Genomic DNA, 16,603 nt, shown 5'->3' on the forward strand with positions numbered 1-16,603 from the left:
TTTTGGTCATTTTGTGTCTTTTTTGGTCATTTTGTGTCTTTTCTGGCCATTTTGTGTCTTTTCTGGCCATTTTGTGGTCAATTTGTGTCTTTTGTGGTCATTTTGGTTTTTTTTGGTCATTTTGTGTCTTTTTTTGGTCATCTGGTTTCTTTTTTGTGCTTCATTATTTGTCCAAAATGTGTTGTATCAACTGTGTTTGTATGATCTGAACTGTGAGATTCTGTTCAGTGAGCGGGGGTCGCGGACAACATGCATGTTAAATTGGGGGTCACGACTCAAAAAGGTTGAGAACTACTGCTCTAGAGAACGATGGCTCATATGATACACTGATTGTCGGAGAGAAGAATTCAATCTCCAGAGCCCAGCGACAGCTCATCACAACCTGAACAGAAAGCTTGATATGCTGCAGCTGCCTCACCTTTTACTTTCTCTCAACCTCTTCATCCTGTTTTATACTTCCTGATCTTTTCCTCCTCTCGGGTAAATCCCCCTCCTGATCCTGTTCCTAAGCTACGTGACCTGTTGCATGCAGGCTCCAAAGATCTGTCCATATCTTTTTTCTTATCCCTTTATATTTCTATTATCCCTTTATTTGGGCAGCACAGCAAGAAGGTCTGACACTGAGCTTATAGATAAACGTACAGTGGAGCTCCATTACAATGAAAATCCTCCCGCGTTGTCTAATCCGAGCATTAGACGGTCAGGGATTGAATTTGCTGCAGTATTTGTCCTATCTCTTGTCAGCGTCTCGGGGGATCTGCTGATCAGGTAATTGTTGTGCATTCTTGTCCCGGTATCTGATTCAACAATCGCATCATTTAGGCTGCACAGCTCCCTGCTTTCTCTTGCAATCAGGGCCTAAATTAAGCTGGCAGGGGAGGAAGAGAGAGGGAATATAGAGAGAGACACTCGATTCAGCTCCCAGTCCCCCGGACAACAGCGTATCAGATTTATCCCCTTGTTCATTCATCCCTCTGTTGTTTATCAGCCAACAAAAGCGCTTGAAAGAAAGATAAGGGAGATGGGACTTTGAGGGAATGGCCAGGAGCTTAGAGTCTATTATGGAAACAGTCTCCTTAATGCGCTGTGGTATTCTGTTAGTCCTAACCTTTATGTAGCTGCGTGGCACATCTCAGCACACATTGGCACCCACGCAGAAACACAACAGCACCCAGTTGTGCATTAGTCCAATAATCTGAAGTTATAGCAAGCAGCAATACAGAGCAACAGGAAGGAAAGGTTCGGACATTTTTTTTACATTACTTCATGGAAATATGTGCAGGAATATTTTGGGGAGAAGATTTTTATCATCAATTATTCAGAAGAGAAAAGATACCTCTTAAAAATGCAAAATAAATACATTGAAAAGCAGCAATTAGACATACTGCAAAAAAAGAAAAGTTGGGTGAACTCAAAATTTCAAGCCAACAAACGTCGATAAAATTTTAAGTCGGACAATTAAACTCAATATTTAAAGTTTGGTTTTTGAGTTTGCTCAACTCTGAATTCAGATTTTTGTCAACTCAACTGTAAGTTGTACTAACTTATAATTTTACATTGTAATAACTTTTAATCCTTACTTCTACTAACTTCTGCAATGTGCTGAATTGGCACGATTGTAACGCTGCTATGAAATGTCAGCTAATGTTGCGACCACAATTTTGAGTTAGCATTGATACGCTAATGGCTACTCTTGTAGCTGTAACAAGCAGCGCCGCTAGCATCAGTTAGCCACTAGCATCACTTAACCGCTAGCATCAGTTAGCCGCTAGCTTTCGCTAATGACCGAATTTCCCAACAAAGAAATAAGAGTTATCAGAACTATTGTCCCTTGTTGTGAACCCCAACTTAAAGATATAAGTAACAACAACTCACCAACTTGTTTTTGAGCAGACAACTGGCTTCCTTTGTTGTGCTAACTTACATTATTGCCCTAAATGTCAATCATTTATATTTCCAAGTTTTACCAACTTAAATCACTGTTTAAGGCCAAAAAATACAAGTTGGCTTTTTTGCAGTGTATGTTTACTGTATTATTCACTACATTATGGAGTGATTTATGTTTCATAGACAGGTGATGTAAACTATGAGAGAATGTGTGGACATGAAGGCCAGTTCACCCCAAGATCAAAAATCCATATTTTTCCTCTTACCTGTAATACTGTTTAATAACCTAGATAGTTTTGGTGGGAGTGTTGGAGATGATGTCTGCCTTTTCTCCAATATAACGGAACTATTTGTCAACTTGCTTGTGGTGTTCAAAGCACCAAATCTGCATTTAAAAAACTCAACAGTAATATATCTTTCCAGATATCATGACATGTTTACTTAATATTATCCACCGATCTTGTTGCAAGCAGCTTCATGTATTTTCTTTCTTGCATAATTTGGCAACTCAGACTCATAAATAGCAAGGTAAGAACATTTTTTATTGTGGGGTGAACTGTCACACGCAACATGAACACATGCAGCATCATTTCAATGTCAAACTGGCAAAAGGTGAAAGTCCCAGAAAGCAGAACCTTTTTAGAAATCAAATATCTGCAGGAAGGAAGGAAATATTTCTGCCTCAGTCATTCTACAGAAAGTATTTATATTACTGGTGCCAGACTATTGATATTGTATTGCAAGATAATGTATCTTACCACTATAATAACTATATGAAATGTAGAAAGTTCATCAGGTTTTCTTTAAGAGCCAAAGCCAATATAAATGTTCACAAAAACCGTCTTCAGAGTGCAGCTCAGTGTAGTTAAATACCATTTAAATAGTCGTTCACTTTCTGCTGTTCTAAGCTTTGCATTTGTTTGCTGTCATGTTTATTTTTAGCTGAATGTTGACGTGGTCGTTGTCGTGGTTTTGTTTTTGCTATGAGTCATTTCATTTTTCAACTCCAACTCCAATAATGTTAATCATTGTTTGGACTGTTGTTTCTCTCAGTGAAGTGTCTGATGACTTAAAAACACTTTACATTCCTTTCCCCTTTCACTAAATGTTTGTTCATGCTGAAGAGTTTGAACAAACTGCTGCAAACATTCTTTGTGTTTCCTCCTTTAGTTTGTTTTGTTTGTTGAAGCGTTTGGCGCCAAATAACACGAACGCTGTTCTCACAGCTCCACTTATGTATAATGTTATCATACAGTCATTTTTCTGTTGATCACTATACACTCAAAAAAATTATTAAGCCAAAAATGTGGACTTTATGTAATTTAATTACATGTAAATTTTCCATGTAATTTTGTTCCATACATTGAATGTAAAAGGTCAAATTAAATGCAATGTTTTTCTTTCATTAAAAAGTAATATAGATAAATTAAATAACGTTAATGCAAATTTCTACATAAACTTAATGTGTAGATTTACTTAAAATTTACGTATACTTTTACATAAACCTTATGAGTTCATTCAATATTACATATAAAGTTAAAGAGACTTATGAAGTCCATACGAAGTAAAGCTTATTAAGATCATAACTCATATAAAAAACCTTCCTTACTTACTACTAATAAGCAATAATTCTGAGGTTATTGAGGGAAAACTCTTAGTTAATGTCTCACTGGTTGTATAATAAGGCCATGTAGAATAAGGCATTAATAACTACTTAATAATGACTCATTAAGAGCCAATATGTTACTTATTTGCATGCTAATAATCAACTTATTAATGTTGAATATGTGTTCCCTAAACAGTAATCTGTTGCCCCAATTTGGTGCTTAATGTTAATAAAGAAACTCATAAGGTTTATGTAAAAGTATACATAAACTTTAAGTAAATTTACACATTAAGTTTATGTAATTTGCATTAACGTTATTTAATTTATTTATGTTACTTTTAAATGAAAGGAAAACATTGCATTTAATTTGACCTTTTAAATTCAAAGTATGGAACAAAATTACATGGAAAATTGACATGTAATTAAATTACATAAAGTCCACATTTTTGGCTTAATTATTTTTTTGAGTGTAGTAACTATGGACTGCTTCGAACAGTTCTTAACTAACTCAGTTTATCTGATGCGTTTCAGTCATTCATTAGAATAGATGCCTTTGTTTTGGCTTTGAAGCTACAGCAACCTGATCAAAAGGTGACCTGGTGACTCCATCCAGTCATTTTCATCATAATGAGACAAAACTGTCTGAGTCTTATGTGACTGAAATAGAGACGAAGCATCTGTTTCTTTAAAAACCGAAAGTTTAGTGCCCACTGTCAGTGTGGAATAAAAAAATATGCCTTGATCATACTAATACTGTATTTTAGGACAAACTGTGGACCAACAGACTGACATATAGGAGAGTAAAAGATGCTAGTGACAAAAGACACAAAAAGATTAAAGAAGAAGAAGAATATCCCATTTAGAATACCAGTCAAAAATTTGAACACACCTCGTCATTCAATGTTTTTCTTTATTTTTATTAAATCTTCTACATTGTTGATTAATAATATAGACATCAAAACTATGATGGAACACATGTGGAATCATGTAGTAAACAAAAAAAGTGTTCAACTAATCAGAATATGTTTTATATTCTAGATTCTTCAAAGTAGCCACCGTTTGCTTTCATTCAACTCAACTCAACTTTATTTGTAAAGCACTTTAAAACAACGACAGCCGCAACAAAGTGCTGTACATAAACAATCAGAACAAGAGACAATAAAATAAATAAAACAGGAAATAAACACTAAAATAAATAGATTCATTGCTTTTTAACCCTATAAAGCCAAGTGTATCATATTTGATACACACGTTTTTGAGACCTCTAAATCATCAGTGTGACTTTTTTTTTTTTCTTGAAAAACCTGATGTATACATGTGTTGAAGAAAAAATTATATAAACACCAGATGTAGCCCAAATAATTTGCAGGTTCCACTGGTGGATCCATCATTGCGGCATGAAAACTTCATATCAGCAGATGTATGATGTTGTGTTATTTGGAAAAAAAATATTTTGTATGTTTGAGAAAAATTTTGAAAGGAAAGTCAAAGATTAATTGGTTAAAAATTTTTAAAAGTTGCACGAAAACACCCGGTGTATCAAATATGATGCAAATTAGAATTCATACATGCAAATTGATATTAATTTTTTTTGTTTGTTTTTTGGGTTAGCAGGTTCAATAAACATAAATAGAATTTTCTGGCAATTGTTTCATGGTTCAGGCTTTATAGGGTTAAAAGACAATTTAAAAAACAATAAATAAAAGCAAACCATAAAACACTAAAAACAAGAGCAGAGTCTCATGCTGGTTAAAAGCCAAGGAATAAAAATAGGTTTTAAGATGACTTTTATGATGGACTCACACATTCCTAGAGACACACCTTAGTTAGTTGAAAACCTTCCAGGTGATGAACTCATGAATCTGACTGAGAGAATGACAGAAGGTGAATATAATATGAAGAAAAACCATTGAATGAAAATGTGTGTCCAAACTTTTAACTGTTTTTAACTGTTACTATATATTTCTAACGTTCTTACACATATTTTATGATATGATAATGTACTTTTTAAAGCACCTTGTAACCCTGGTTTTGAGAGGTGCTATAGAAATATAGTAAGAAATAAATAAATAAATATAACGCAGCTCATCATTGCAACGGTTTTTGGCAGCTGACTTTTAAACTGCCGATGCCTGATGAGTTTCTGGAGCCTGCATGACTGCAGGAGCATTAGATTGAGAGGATTTACATTGTGATAAATTATCTATCGTGTCAAGAAAATTCCAAACCTTTGCAAGTTTAATGTTGTGCTCTGGCTGCCTGACCTCTGCATGAAGAACTTTTTTTTGTGTGTGTAAAGTAGAGAGTAGAGTAGTTTTGTAAAGACACCAGGCACGGAGCATTTTTATTTTTCTGCACCTAGGTGGTTATGAGGAGATAAAGGAGACTTATTATCTTAAAGGGGGGTAACCCTGCTCACTTTAAAGTCTTAGGGAGTAAAAAATAGTTCAACCAGCAAGTAAAAAAAGGTAAAAATCTGTGTGTGGGTGTGGAGTTGGAAGGAAATGAGCTCACCTGTCCTGTAGCCTGATCATTTCAGCTCCAGGCTACACAAGGCGCTACTAGCATAAATACCCCATCTCACCTGTAATGTTGTCTCCAGGTTCCTGCAGGTTTCTTCTGCATATTTGGGCCCTTAGAGCAAGCACACGAGTGTTTCCTTAAGCCCCGCCTCCATCCATCCAATCAGTCTCCGGCTCATTCACATGAACAGAAGACAGAAAAATAACTTTTAGTGAACTTTACAACTTTTAGGACATAATGGTTTTAATCTGGGCCATTTAAGTGTTAAACACTGTCCATCAGGAGTCCCACGAGGTATAGGAGTGCTAAATTTTGCAATGCTAAAATTGGTCGATTACTCTTTTAAACCACTTCCTGAGCCAAAAGGTTGCCGAAACCATCATGCATGCTTCATAGGCCAGTCAAATCATACTGGCTGCCACAGACAGCAGTTCATGATAAATAATCATCTACTATCTATTTTGTATCATATGAATTGCAAAAAGCAACCAGAAACAGTCTAGAGAAATAATTGGTTCAGGAGCCCAAAGCAAAATCTCACATAAGGCTTCAAAAAAAAGTCTGAGGCTGGCCCCGAGGCAGCTAGTTATTTGGGATAGAAAGGAATGAATGGGGTAAAAACGATGCATTATAGAAAGCAGAGATAGTACCAAGCTTCATAGTGACATAGTATGCAAATCCAGAGCGCTGCACAGACATTATAAAGCAGTTTAAAATGCTTTATGCAGCGCAAAATGCTAAAAATAGCATCGCTGTAAATGTTAACAGAGCAGGTCCAGGGAGGGCAGATAAGACGAGATGGCAGCTCTTAGGGGACAAAACTCATGTTGTGGGTGGACTAATGGGCAGGTAGAGTTTTTGAGAAAGGCTTTAAGACGATGAGCCGGGGTGAGCAGGCTGATGGCAGTCTGCCCCCTCATTTTTCACCTAAATGCCAAGCAGCTGGGTTAAGAACATAAATCCATGGGATGTATCTGCTGCTTTATGGACACTTATATTCTCCAGAGTTTCTGCTAACAGAGAGAGTGAATCAGGACAATGATACAGATTGGAGTGGGAGATAACTGGGGGTGGAGATGTTAATCTTGTTGGAGTGTTGAAGGTGTGCCTCGCCAAGCTAAGCCAATAATTAGCGTGAGCGCGGGGTGCATGCAGGCCACGGGGCCGTTTTAATGGGGAATGCTGAACGTGTGCTTGGCATGGCTGGGCTAATTGGGGAAGGGTGTGCTAGCAAGGCTCCTCAGTCCATTATCTGCAGCGCCATGGGATGGAGATAAGGATAATTAGCTGGACAGCATGGCACAGTGCAGCAGCTATAGGCTGAGCTGCAGGATTAGGGATGCATACAATGATGAAACTAATAGAAATGGATTTTTCACAAACTGTGTAAAAGATTTAGTGAGTCGTTTACAATTAAGTGGCATCAATATTCACTTCATTCATGATGGTCTCGCTTCCAGCTGCTGCTCTTTCTCATAGTTATTCTGTGGCTCTCCCCTGTTTATCACTTTTTTCTCACCCCAAGCTATAAATGGGAGTAATAAAATTATCTTCCTGCTGAGAAGTAATCTCTTTTCTCTTTCTTTTTCTCATATCTCTCTCTTTCTCTTTGCTCCTCCTCAACTCATACTCTTCATTTCATCTGCATCCACTGCTGATTGTAGTTCTCATTACTGGCATACAGAGCAGAGCTGCTTGATTACAGCCAAAAAATGATTATTTTGGCCAATGTTGACATCACAATTACTCATTAACTTCAGAAACATTGTGCATTTATTTGGCTTTTTAAGAGAAGCTAATACTGAAAAACAAATATCTACGAAAAAAAAGAAAATGCTTAAAAATAGATATGTAAAATAATGAAAACAATGATGATAATAATGATACACACACATTTAAGTAATATAAAAAATAATTAACTTAAAAAAATTAAGAAAAGCGTTTTTTTAACAGCTTCTTTAACTTTAAATCCTGAAAAACTAAAAAAAATTTACAAAAAGAGAAATATAATAAATGTAAAAATAATAATAATAATTACAATGTGTAAAGATATACACATTTAAATAAATATTATATAAAAATCATAAATAAAAAATGGCCAAAATAAAGTACATAAAGTATGTTGTTCTGCAGTTATTCAGCTTATTCCAGTCAGAAACTTAGTGAAAACAGGCAGAAGATGAAACAAGGGAGCATCACTGTAGCCTGCAGCACAATAAGTTTCATCTCGATTATCTTGTTTTCATAATCGTTGGAAGCCAAAATCACAATTAAGAATAAAACTTGATGAATCGCCCCGCCCAGATACTGAGACTGAGTCAGGTTTAGAGTAACTGTTCCCTGATTGGAAGGACCCTTTATGATGGAGATGGATTTATTTAATCCACCTGAGACATCAAATGTCAATCAGCATTAGGGGTGTGCCATATCGTATCGTTCACGATAATATCGGTATATTTTTTTTATGGTTAAAAAAATGCATATCATGATATTGGCAACATTCCTACTTCTTGATGTAGTGGTTAAAGTTGTTTTAATCACAAAAAGCTACTTACTCCCTGTCGCTAAACACATGCAGCTTTCAAAATAAGAGCACGGTGTGTTAACAGAATCCACCACAGAACTTACAAGAAGACTGTCAAAATAAGATGCCTTAAATAAAACATACAAGAACCTATATTCTCCTTCACAAAATTTCATTAATCCCTTAATCCCTAAATGGTTATTTTTATTATTTTCTCATACTCAAGAGTCTAGAGTAAATTTTTTTGTATTTGGCAACTGTTGAGATTTGCACTTCACACTACATTTTGGATTTTTATTTATTTATACAGACTAAAAAAAACCAACATATTTTCTATATATTTTTAAGTATTTTGCAATATCGTCAAGAATATCGTTATCGCAAAAATAGCCGGAAATATCGTGATATTCTTTTAAGGCCCTAATCAGCATCACAGTGAGATGTGAAACTGTAAAGGAAGTCTCAGAAGTTATCAGGTTATTATTTAAACCAGCTTTGTGTTCGTCTTCCCGCTACCTCCTGAGGCATTTTACACTGAAACCCTCTACTTTATTTTATTTTTTTTGTAAATATGTTTTATTGGTTTTTACAGTTTTGATCCAACAGAGATGAAAAATACAGAACATATGCACATTACTTCAATTTACACATACCCGTACATCTCCAAAAATGTACAAGTGTAGTTTTTAGCAAATATGTTGATACAGTGCAACATGGTCTCACAGGAATCCGTGAAATAGCCACGGAATCACTCAAATTTCCGTGAAACTGACACGGATTTCGCTACAATGCAAGTTAATGACAGTCATATCCCGTGGCTATTCCAACATACAAAGTGATTATGTACATTCACTGAGTGAATATTTAGAAAATAAAACATATATTTTCTCGCTAGAAATGTGATCAAAATCCATTTTTATGCAGAAACTAAGTCAAAATATTAATTTTTTCACTAAAAATGAGAGAACTGTCCGCCATGTTTTTTATTCTGACCGCCGGAACCTTGAAAGTCACGTGACTTGGAACAAACCAATAGGAACAAATATCCATGGAATAGCCACGGGATATGACTGGCATTAACTTGCATTGTAGCGAAATCCGTGTCAGTTTCACGGAAATTTGAGCGATTCCGTGGCTATTCCACGGATTTCTGTGAGACCAGGTTGTACAGTGAGTTCCCTATTCCCACCCCTCCAATAGGTTCATAGGATATAAAGCACATTTAGGTAATAGGAAAGCAAAAGTAGATAGAGAAGAGAGAAACAAAACAGAAGCAAACACAACAACAACAAAAGCAACCTAACTAATAAAGATGAAACCCTCGACTTTCTGTCCAGTGCTCCTGCTGCCCCCCCTCTCTCTCTCCGTCCGGGTGGTCCAGATCAGTAGGACCCCCGACTCTTCTCCTCTTTTTCTCCTCCTCCCTCCCTCCTCTGTCCCCATCTCTCTCTCCAGTTTTGTCTCTGCTCTGTGTGAGCAGATGGTCCAGCAGGCAGATCTGTTCTTTCTCTGCAGGACTTTGGATCTCACACAATAGACCTCAGATTCTGAGTCCAGACTCTGTTCTGCCTGGCTGGGAAGCTAAACAAAGAGAGGAAGGAGGAGAAGAAATGAAAGCGTTTCAGAGAGTGGTACAGGGAGGAAATCTACTTCAAAGAGTTGTTGCAATGTTTGCACATGATTCATGTGTTTCACTGTAGTGCAGGAGGAAAGGAGGCGATTGTTTGGCTCAGGTTACTGCAGCTTTTAATTACGGGGACTATATTTAGGGTTGGTATAAAATGATATAAAACCTTCCACCACATCATCTTTAAGCAGGACTGTTTCATTATTTTGGCCACATTAGCACTAAAGTGTGGCTTTATGAATAACAATATTGCTCCTTAACTAAAATCTATTAATTATTGGATGTATTGCTCTCACATGGTGACTTGGTGATTACCTGACTTCTCCTCTAGCGCCACCATGAGGATGATACTTGATATTTTGAGTGAAACATCTTGGCAACTATTGGATGGACCGCCATGAAATCTGGTAGAAACATGCATGTCCCCCAAAGGATGAACCGTCAGAGCTTTGGTCAGCTGATTTTTCCTCCAGCGTCAGTTAAGATTAGCAGCTTCTTTGATCGATAACCAAACACCTGCAGAACTGATACATTAACCTTTAGCTCTACTCAGAGATCAGAGATCATTAGGGCTGCACATGATGATTATATTCATTGTTGATTAATCGGACAGTTTTGTTCTTTAAAATAACAGAAAATCATGACAAATGTCCATTGCAGTTTCTCAAAGTTTCATGTGATGTCTTGAAATATCTTGTTTTGTTTGTAAGATCAAATCAGATATTCCTTTATTGATCAAGGACAGAGTAAAACAGGTTAGGGCAATAAAACTAGAATAAAATAAAGTAAAAAATATTAAACTTACTAAAAAAAACTTTTAAAATGTATGTTGTATAACGAGGATTATGGGAAAACTCCATATTTAGAAGGCACAAAACAACTTTTTAACTTTTTAAGATTTTATTTTTAATTACTTCGCTATTTCCAAGCAGCATCCTTATATTTTTATGTATGATGTGCTTATGTTGACTGCTGTTTTACTTAATGCACAATCCTCCCCTCGTTATATTATGTTTATGTTATGTTGTATGTTCTTGTGCCCACTGGCACTGATGTGTATGTTACTAAGAAAAAACTAATATTTTATTTATTTATTTATTTATTTATTTATTTATTTATTTATTTAGGTAATTCTTCTTACTATTAGTTATTCCTTATCTGATTTCATTTTATTTTATGTATTTTTATTATTATTTTTTTTTTTTACTTGTTACACTTGACACTGTTTTGACTCTCGTAATGTCATCTCTTGATTTTGTTTTGTCACTGAAAAATCAATAAACAAATGTTTAAAAAAAAAGAAAAAAGAAAAAACGAATAAAAAGTAAATAAAAAAATAGAAAAGAAAAAACCCACAATGAACAAAGTTAAAGATGAATTTGTTTCACTTATTCCCCAGTTGTTCTATTCATATAACGATAAAATTGTTATAGTGAAAATCTGATATTGTGACCGCTCTAATTATAATATGTATTGGCAGAAAATCACCCTAATTCTGGTTCTCCTCTGCTTCTTCCTCCTGCTCCTCCTCTCTCCTCCTCCTGTTCTCCTCTCTCCTCCTCCTCTCCTCCTCTCTCCTCCTCCTGTCTCAGGTACGACGTGTCTGGTGGCGCTGCTGTCTGATAAGGAGCTGACGGTGGCCAACGTGGGAGACTCTCGTGGCGTCCTCTGTGATAAAGACGGCAACGCCATTCCTCTGTCGCACGACCACAAACCGTACCAGCTGAAAGAACGCAAGAGGATCAAGAAGGCTGGTGAGAACAGCTGCAGTCCAGACCAGCTGAGGTTCTGTTTCAACTGTTCTCAGCAGCAGAACCAGCTTTAGTCACAACTCCAGGCAACATCAAAACTCAGATTGTTGTCATGAAAGCATAAAAAAAGTCCTCTTATGATCAAAGCTGAGCACCATTATGCTTTCTTTCCACATCTTGTGTCTCTGTGCTCTGCTGACATCAAACCAGTGACTGATAACACAATCTGCTTCTGAAGCAGCGTGTTATCAAAAGCAGCCAGACAGTGCTCAGTGTTTAAGGTGTATTTGAAGGCATAATTCTCCTCCATCCTATCTGCATCCTCTCTCTGCTGAGGAGAGTTTGATGGCGTTTTGCCAGATGAGTCACCGTCACACGGTCCAACATCTCCACCTAGTGGCCCCACTGGGTACTAAAGGAAACCTGACACAGTTTATTTGCATCATGCAGTTTACTTATTCATGTTACACGCTTGCATTAATGATACTACAGATTATGTCCAGCTGTTTTTCCTCCAGTGAGAGGATGGGGAGGTGTTTCATCTTTTAATTATAGATTATCATACACAGGGACTTCTAGTTTACTCATAAAAACTGCTCCCACACTATAATAGTAGGAGCATTATCTCATCCCAGAGGTGTTTGTCAGTTTCTCTGTAAACACATCCTCAATTAATGCTAGAAACTTTATCCTGACACCACAGGCTCCACAAGTTGGGCTGATGATCTGATTAGTCTCAACTTGCTGCATTTATTTACATATTAATGAGGGAAACCTGATTTTCTTGAAACTGTTGTAACTCCTACATGCTAAATTAAATGCAGTCAGTTATTTTCCTCCCTTTCTACCTTCTCTGCTATCAACTTTACCTTGCAGGGGCCCAGTCACTGCCTCCTGGGCTGAGTGGTGACCATTGTGATTGTGATTGGTTATGAAATTACAAACAAAATGTTTTCCCCCTATAGCAGAAAGAACCATTCCCAAACACTGAAACTGGCTCTGTGGAACTAGATGCCTGACAAATGCTGCAGTTTCAGTAAACTGACTGTATTTGGGAGTGAGAACTAATTAAATCATGATGTAAATGCATTTAAAACGTGAAGTTGCCTCCTTCTGCCAAGGCAAAATGTCCAGTTGCACAATTTTAAACGAAAATCCGAACTGAAAAATGATGAAAATGGGGCCAGCAGTTTTCTATAATCTTGCTCGTGAACTAAAGTCAGAGCCTTGTTGCAGCGGTAATAAATACAAGCCGTTTATGTGAAGACGATTAAAAACCTTTAGTCTTTATTAGCGTAACTGCTGCCCTCAGCAGCTAACTGCTCCAGTTAATACCTCAACCACTAATGTCCCTCTGCTCTCTAATTGTAGTTTGTACTTAACATTTCCCAACAATGATGTCACAGCAGTAAACTAAAGCGGCAGTAGCTGCTGCAGGAGTTAATGTTGGGGACTCAGAGGTCACGTCCTCTGCTCTCTCTGGGATTTGGAGGATTTTTGCTCACTTAAGTGCAGTTTATAATAAAAAGTTACACATAATGGGATTTTTTTTATAGCCTGAACCCTCAACCTCGGTGTGTTTTTAAATCCTGGCTCTGGCCTGCTCACTAGGAACGAGGGAGGCTTCCTGTCTGTAGGGAAAGTCTTGGTCTTATCATTTCCAGTAGAATTCCCTCCTCACAGATCTGCTGCAGCCTCGGAGGACACACAGCTGAACACGCAGGATGTGACATGAATTGAAAGAGTATCCAACACAAACAAATGCGTTCCATCAGCATGAAGAGCAGGCGGAGTGAAGACATGTCGATGGCTCTGATCCATATTATTATTAGCATTTCGATATGAACACAGTGTTCTCATCGTTATTAAATCAATAGACATGCTGCCAGTTGGCTCAGACCAACAATATAATCTTTATTTCACAGTTTATTGGTATAATATTGAACTTTTCAGCATTAAAACAATCCTAAAACAGCTGCAGCTATGTTATATTATGTTGAGTTGTGCAGCATCATCATATAAATGGCGTCATGTACTCTGTGCTCATGCATCAGCATTGTGGTTGATAGCAAGAAGCCATCATTAATTGACTTTTGATCAAGTTTTAAGCCACATCTTTAGGATAAACCTTTTTGGTTTTCTGGTTTTTAACTATAGATTTTAACTGGATGAAGGATTTTGTTCATATACACTAATAAAGTTTTAGAACACACCAACTTTTCCAGAATTTAATTGAAAATTATGCAGTTTAATGTCTCAGTGTACTCTGAAATGAATGCACATTAGCAACATTTAAAATTCTTTATTGAGCATGATAGTGTTTTGAAAGTAAAAAAAAGATTCAAAATCGCATTTTATGTTGGACTAAAGGACTAAAAAAGGCACAAAATGACAAAAAAAAGACACCAAAAGACACAAAATGACTAAAAAGACACAAAATGACCAAAAAAAGACACAAAATGACTTACAAAGACATGAAAAGAATTCAAAAATGGACAAAATAGCCCAAGACTCCATAGAGTTAAGTTGTTAACCCATTTCTTGTTCCCTGAAAAAGGCCTACTTGTATAATTCTGAAATGTACATTATTTTCCAGTTTTGGTTAAGCTTACCTTTTTTTATTTACCTCTGGCAGTTCACCACTTACCTTTGGACCCTTTCAAGCTGTTCATTTGACTTGAACTGCTTGAATTTCAATAAAAAACTGGAAAAATTGGGGTGTTCTAAATCTTTTGACCGGTAGTGTACTTCTGGATCTTAAGTCAGAGAAACAGGCTGAGCAAATGTTAGCAGCAAAAAACAGATTTTTAAGCAGGAACTGCTTTATTCTTATTCTTTTTTTACCGGTGGGTTTGTTTGTTTGGAGAGGAGGAGACCTCTGGATGATTTGGCTCATAGTTGGTACAAAGTTTGAATGAATGTCAACAGGAGAAGTTGACTGCAACCAAGACAACTCCCAAGATCCCACGCTGCCTCACCACACCACCAAACTTGTTTTTTGTTTTTTAATCATTTTGATTGAGAGGTCCCTTACAACAGAAAAATTCCATCTTGTGCATTGAATGGCACTAACATAGAAACCATCTGGTCCTCTACTTTTCCTACCACCTTTGTGTTGCTCTACCCTCTTCACTTCCTCACATTCTTCACTTCCCGCTCTTTGTTTCAACACTTTCCAACCGTTTCCCTTCTGTCTTCCTCCTTTAGGCGGCTTCATCAGCTTCAACGGCTCGTGGCGTGTCCAGGGCATCCTGGCCATGTCCCGCTCTCTGGGCGACTACCCGCTCAAGAACCTCAACGTGGTCATTCCTGATCCCGACATCATGTCGTTCGACCTGAACAAGCTGCAGCCGGAGTTCATGATCCTGGCGTCTGACGGCCTGTGGGACACCTTCAGCAACGAGGAAGCGGTCCGCTTCATCAGGGAACGACTGGCTGAGCCTCATTTTGGCGCCAAGAGCATCGTCCTGCAGTCTTTCTATCGTGGTTGCCCCGACAACATCACCGTCATGGTGGTCAAGTTCAAAAACAAGGCCAGCGAGAAGTAAACAACACACAGTTATCTATATCATGTTTGAATATCAGTCAGAGTTAAATAGGCTTAAGAGGAAAGATTTAAAAACTGAGCCCGCCATTTTTTTCAAGCGAGAACTATTTCTATCACAGATATTTACAGAAGTTAGCACCGAACCGCGCCACGCCCCTCCTCCTTTAATTTACTGCTGAGAAAGTGACACTTGTAGGAAAACGTCTTTCATTTAGGCTTATCGTGCAGACACGTAATGCAAACTGGGTCACTGTTATGCAAATAAACAGATTTAGCTTTGTGCAGCTGTGGGTACGCCCAGTGAGTCTGCACACATTTATATATAGGTGTGTATGTGTGTGTGTGTGTGTGTGTGTGTGTGTGTGTGTGTGTGTGCGTGTGTGTGTGCGTGTGTGTGTGCGTGTGTGTGTGCGCGTGTGTGTGCGTGTGTGTGTGTGTGTGTGTGTGTGAGAGAGAAACAGTGATAGTCGTTCCATCCGATTCATTGTCTAGCTAATAATGACACATTTAAAGTATACAAGCTAGCATGGAGTTTCACTTCCACATTATTTCAAAGATGATGTCTTTCTCTCAGTGTTTATGTGTTTATACCACTAATTTTTTTATATTCTAACTTTGTGTTTCCACATCATTTAATTGTAAACTGACCGAGTGACTGCACTGAAAAACTGGTTGTTGTTTTGTTTTTTTTCCTGGATTAAACACACATCACTGGTGCAAATATGAATTTATTCCCTTTATACTGTACATGAACAAAATAAATGATAACATGCCTGTTCAAATATCACCATTCATATTGTACAGTAATAGAGTCATTCACAATGGGCGTATCACACTCGGTGATCTGGAAATTCTGTGTTTTGTCTCCAATTCTAGAGTTTAGACGTTGAATGTCTTCACTTCAAATGATTGCTTTTGGTTTTGATTGTTGAAAAAGTTACATATATTTTACGTTTGATCCCAACTCTTATCAGAATCCATAAAACTACTGAAACTGTAATAACTGTTGGATGAGCAAGTAGGTTGTCACACCAAATCTCACTTTACAAGTTTTAAAGCAATACCTTGTGGTGATAATGTAAAAACATCTCATTGTGACTCTAACTGCTAATTATTAATTTGTCCTATCATATAATAA

The 16,603-nt window shown here is 37.2% G+C and overlaps 1 protein-coding gene across 1 annotated transcript in view; it reads left to right on the plus strand.

Moving 5' to 3' along the window:
• Positions 1-15,856, plus strand: part of ppm1lb (protein phosphatase, Mg2+/Mn2+ dependent, 1Lb) — a 66,175-nt gene extending 50,319 nt beyond the window's left edge. The window contains exons 3-4 of the mRNA XM_059331331.1: positions 11,760-11,921; positions 15,126-15,856. Coding sequence (XP_059187314.1) covers positions 11,760-11,921; positions 15,126-15,466 — 503 coding nt within the window. The 3' untranslated portion in view covers positions 15,467-15,856. The remainder of the gene's footprint in view (positions 1-11,759; positions 11,922-15,125) is intronic.
• Positions 15,857-16,603: the final 747 nt, after the last annotated feature.

The sequence above is a fragment of the Centropristis striata genome, chromosome 4 (assembly GCF_030273125.1).
Source record: "Centropristis striata isolate RG_2023a ecotype Rhode Island chromosome 4, C.striata_1.0, whole genome shotgun sequence".
Taxonomy (NCBI): domain Eukaryota; kingdom Metazoa; phylum Chordata; class Actinopteri; order Perciformes; family Serranidae; genus Centropristis; species Centropristis striata.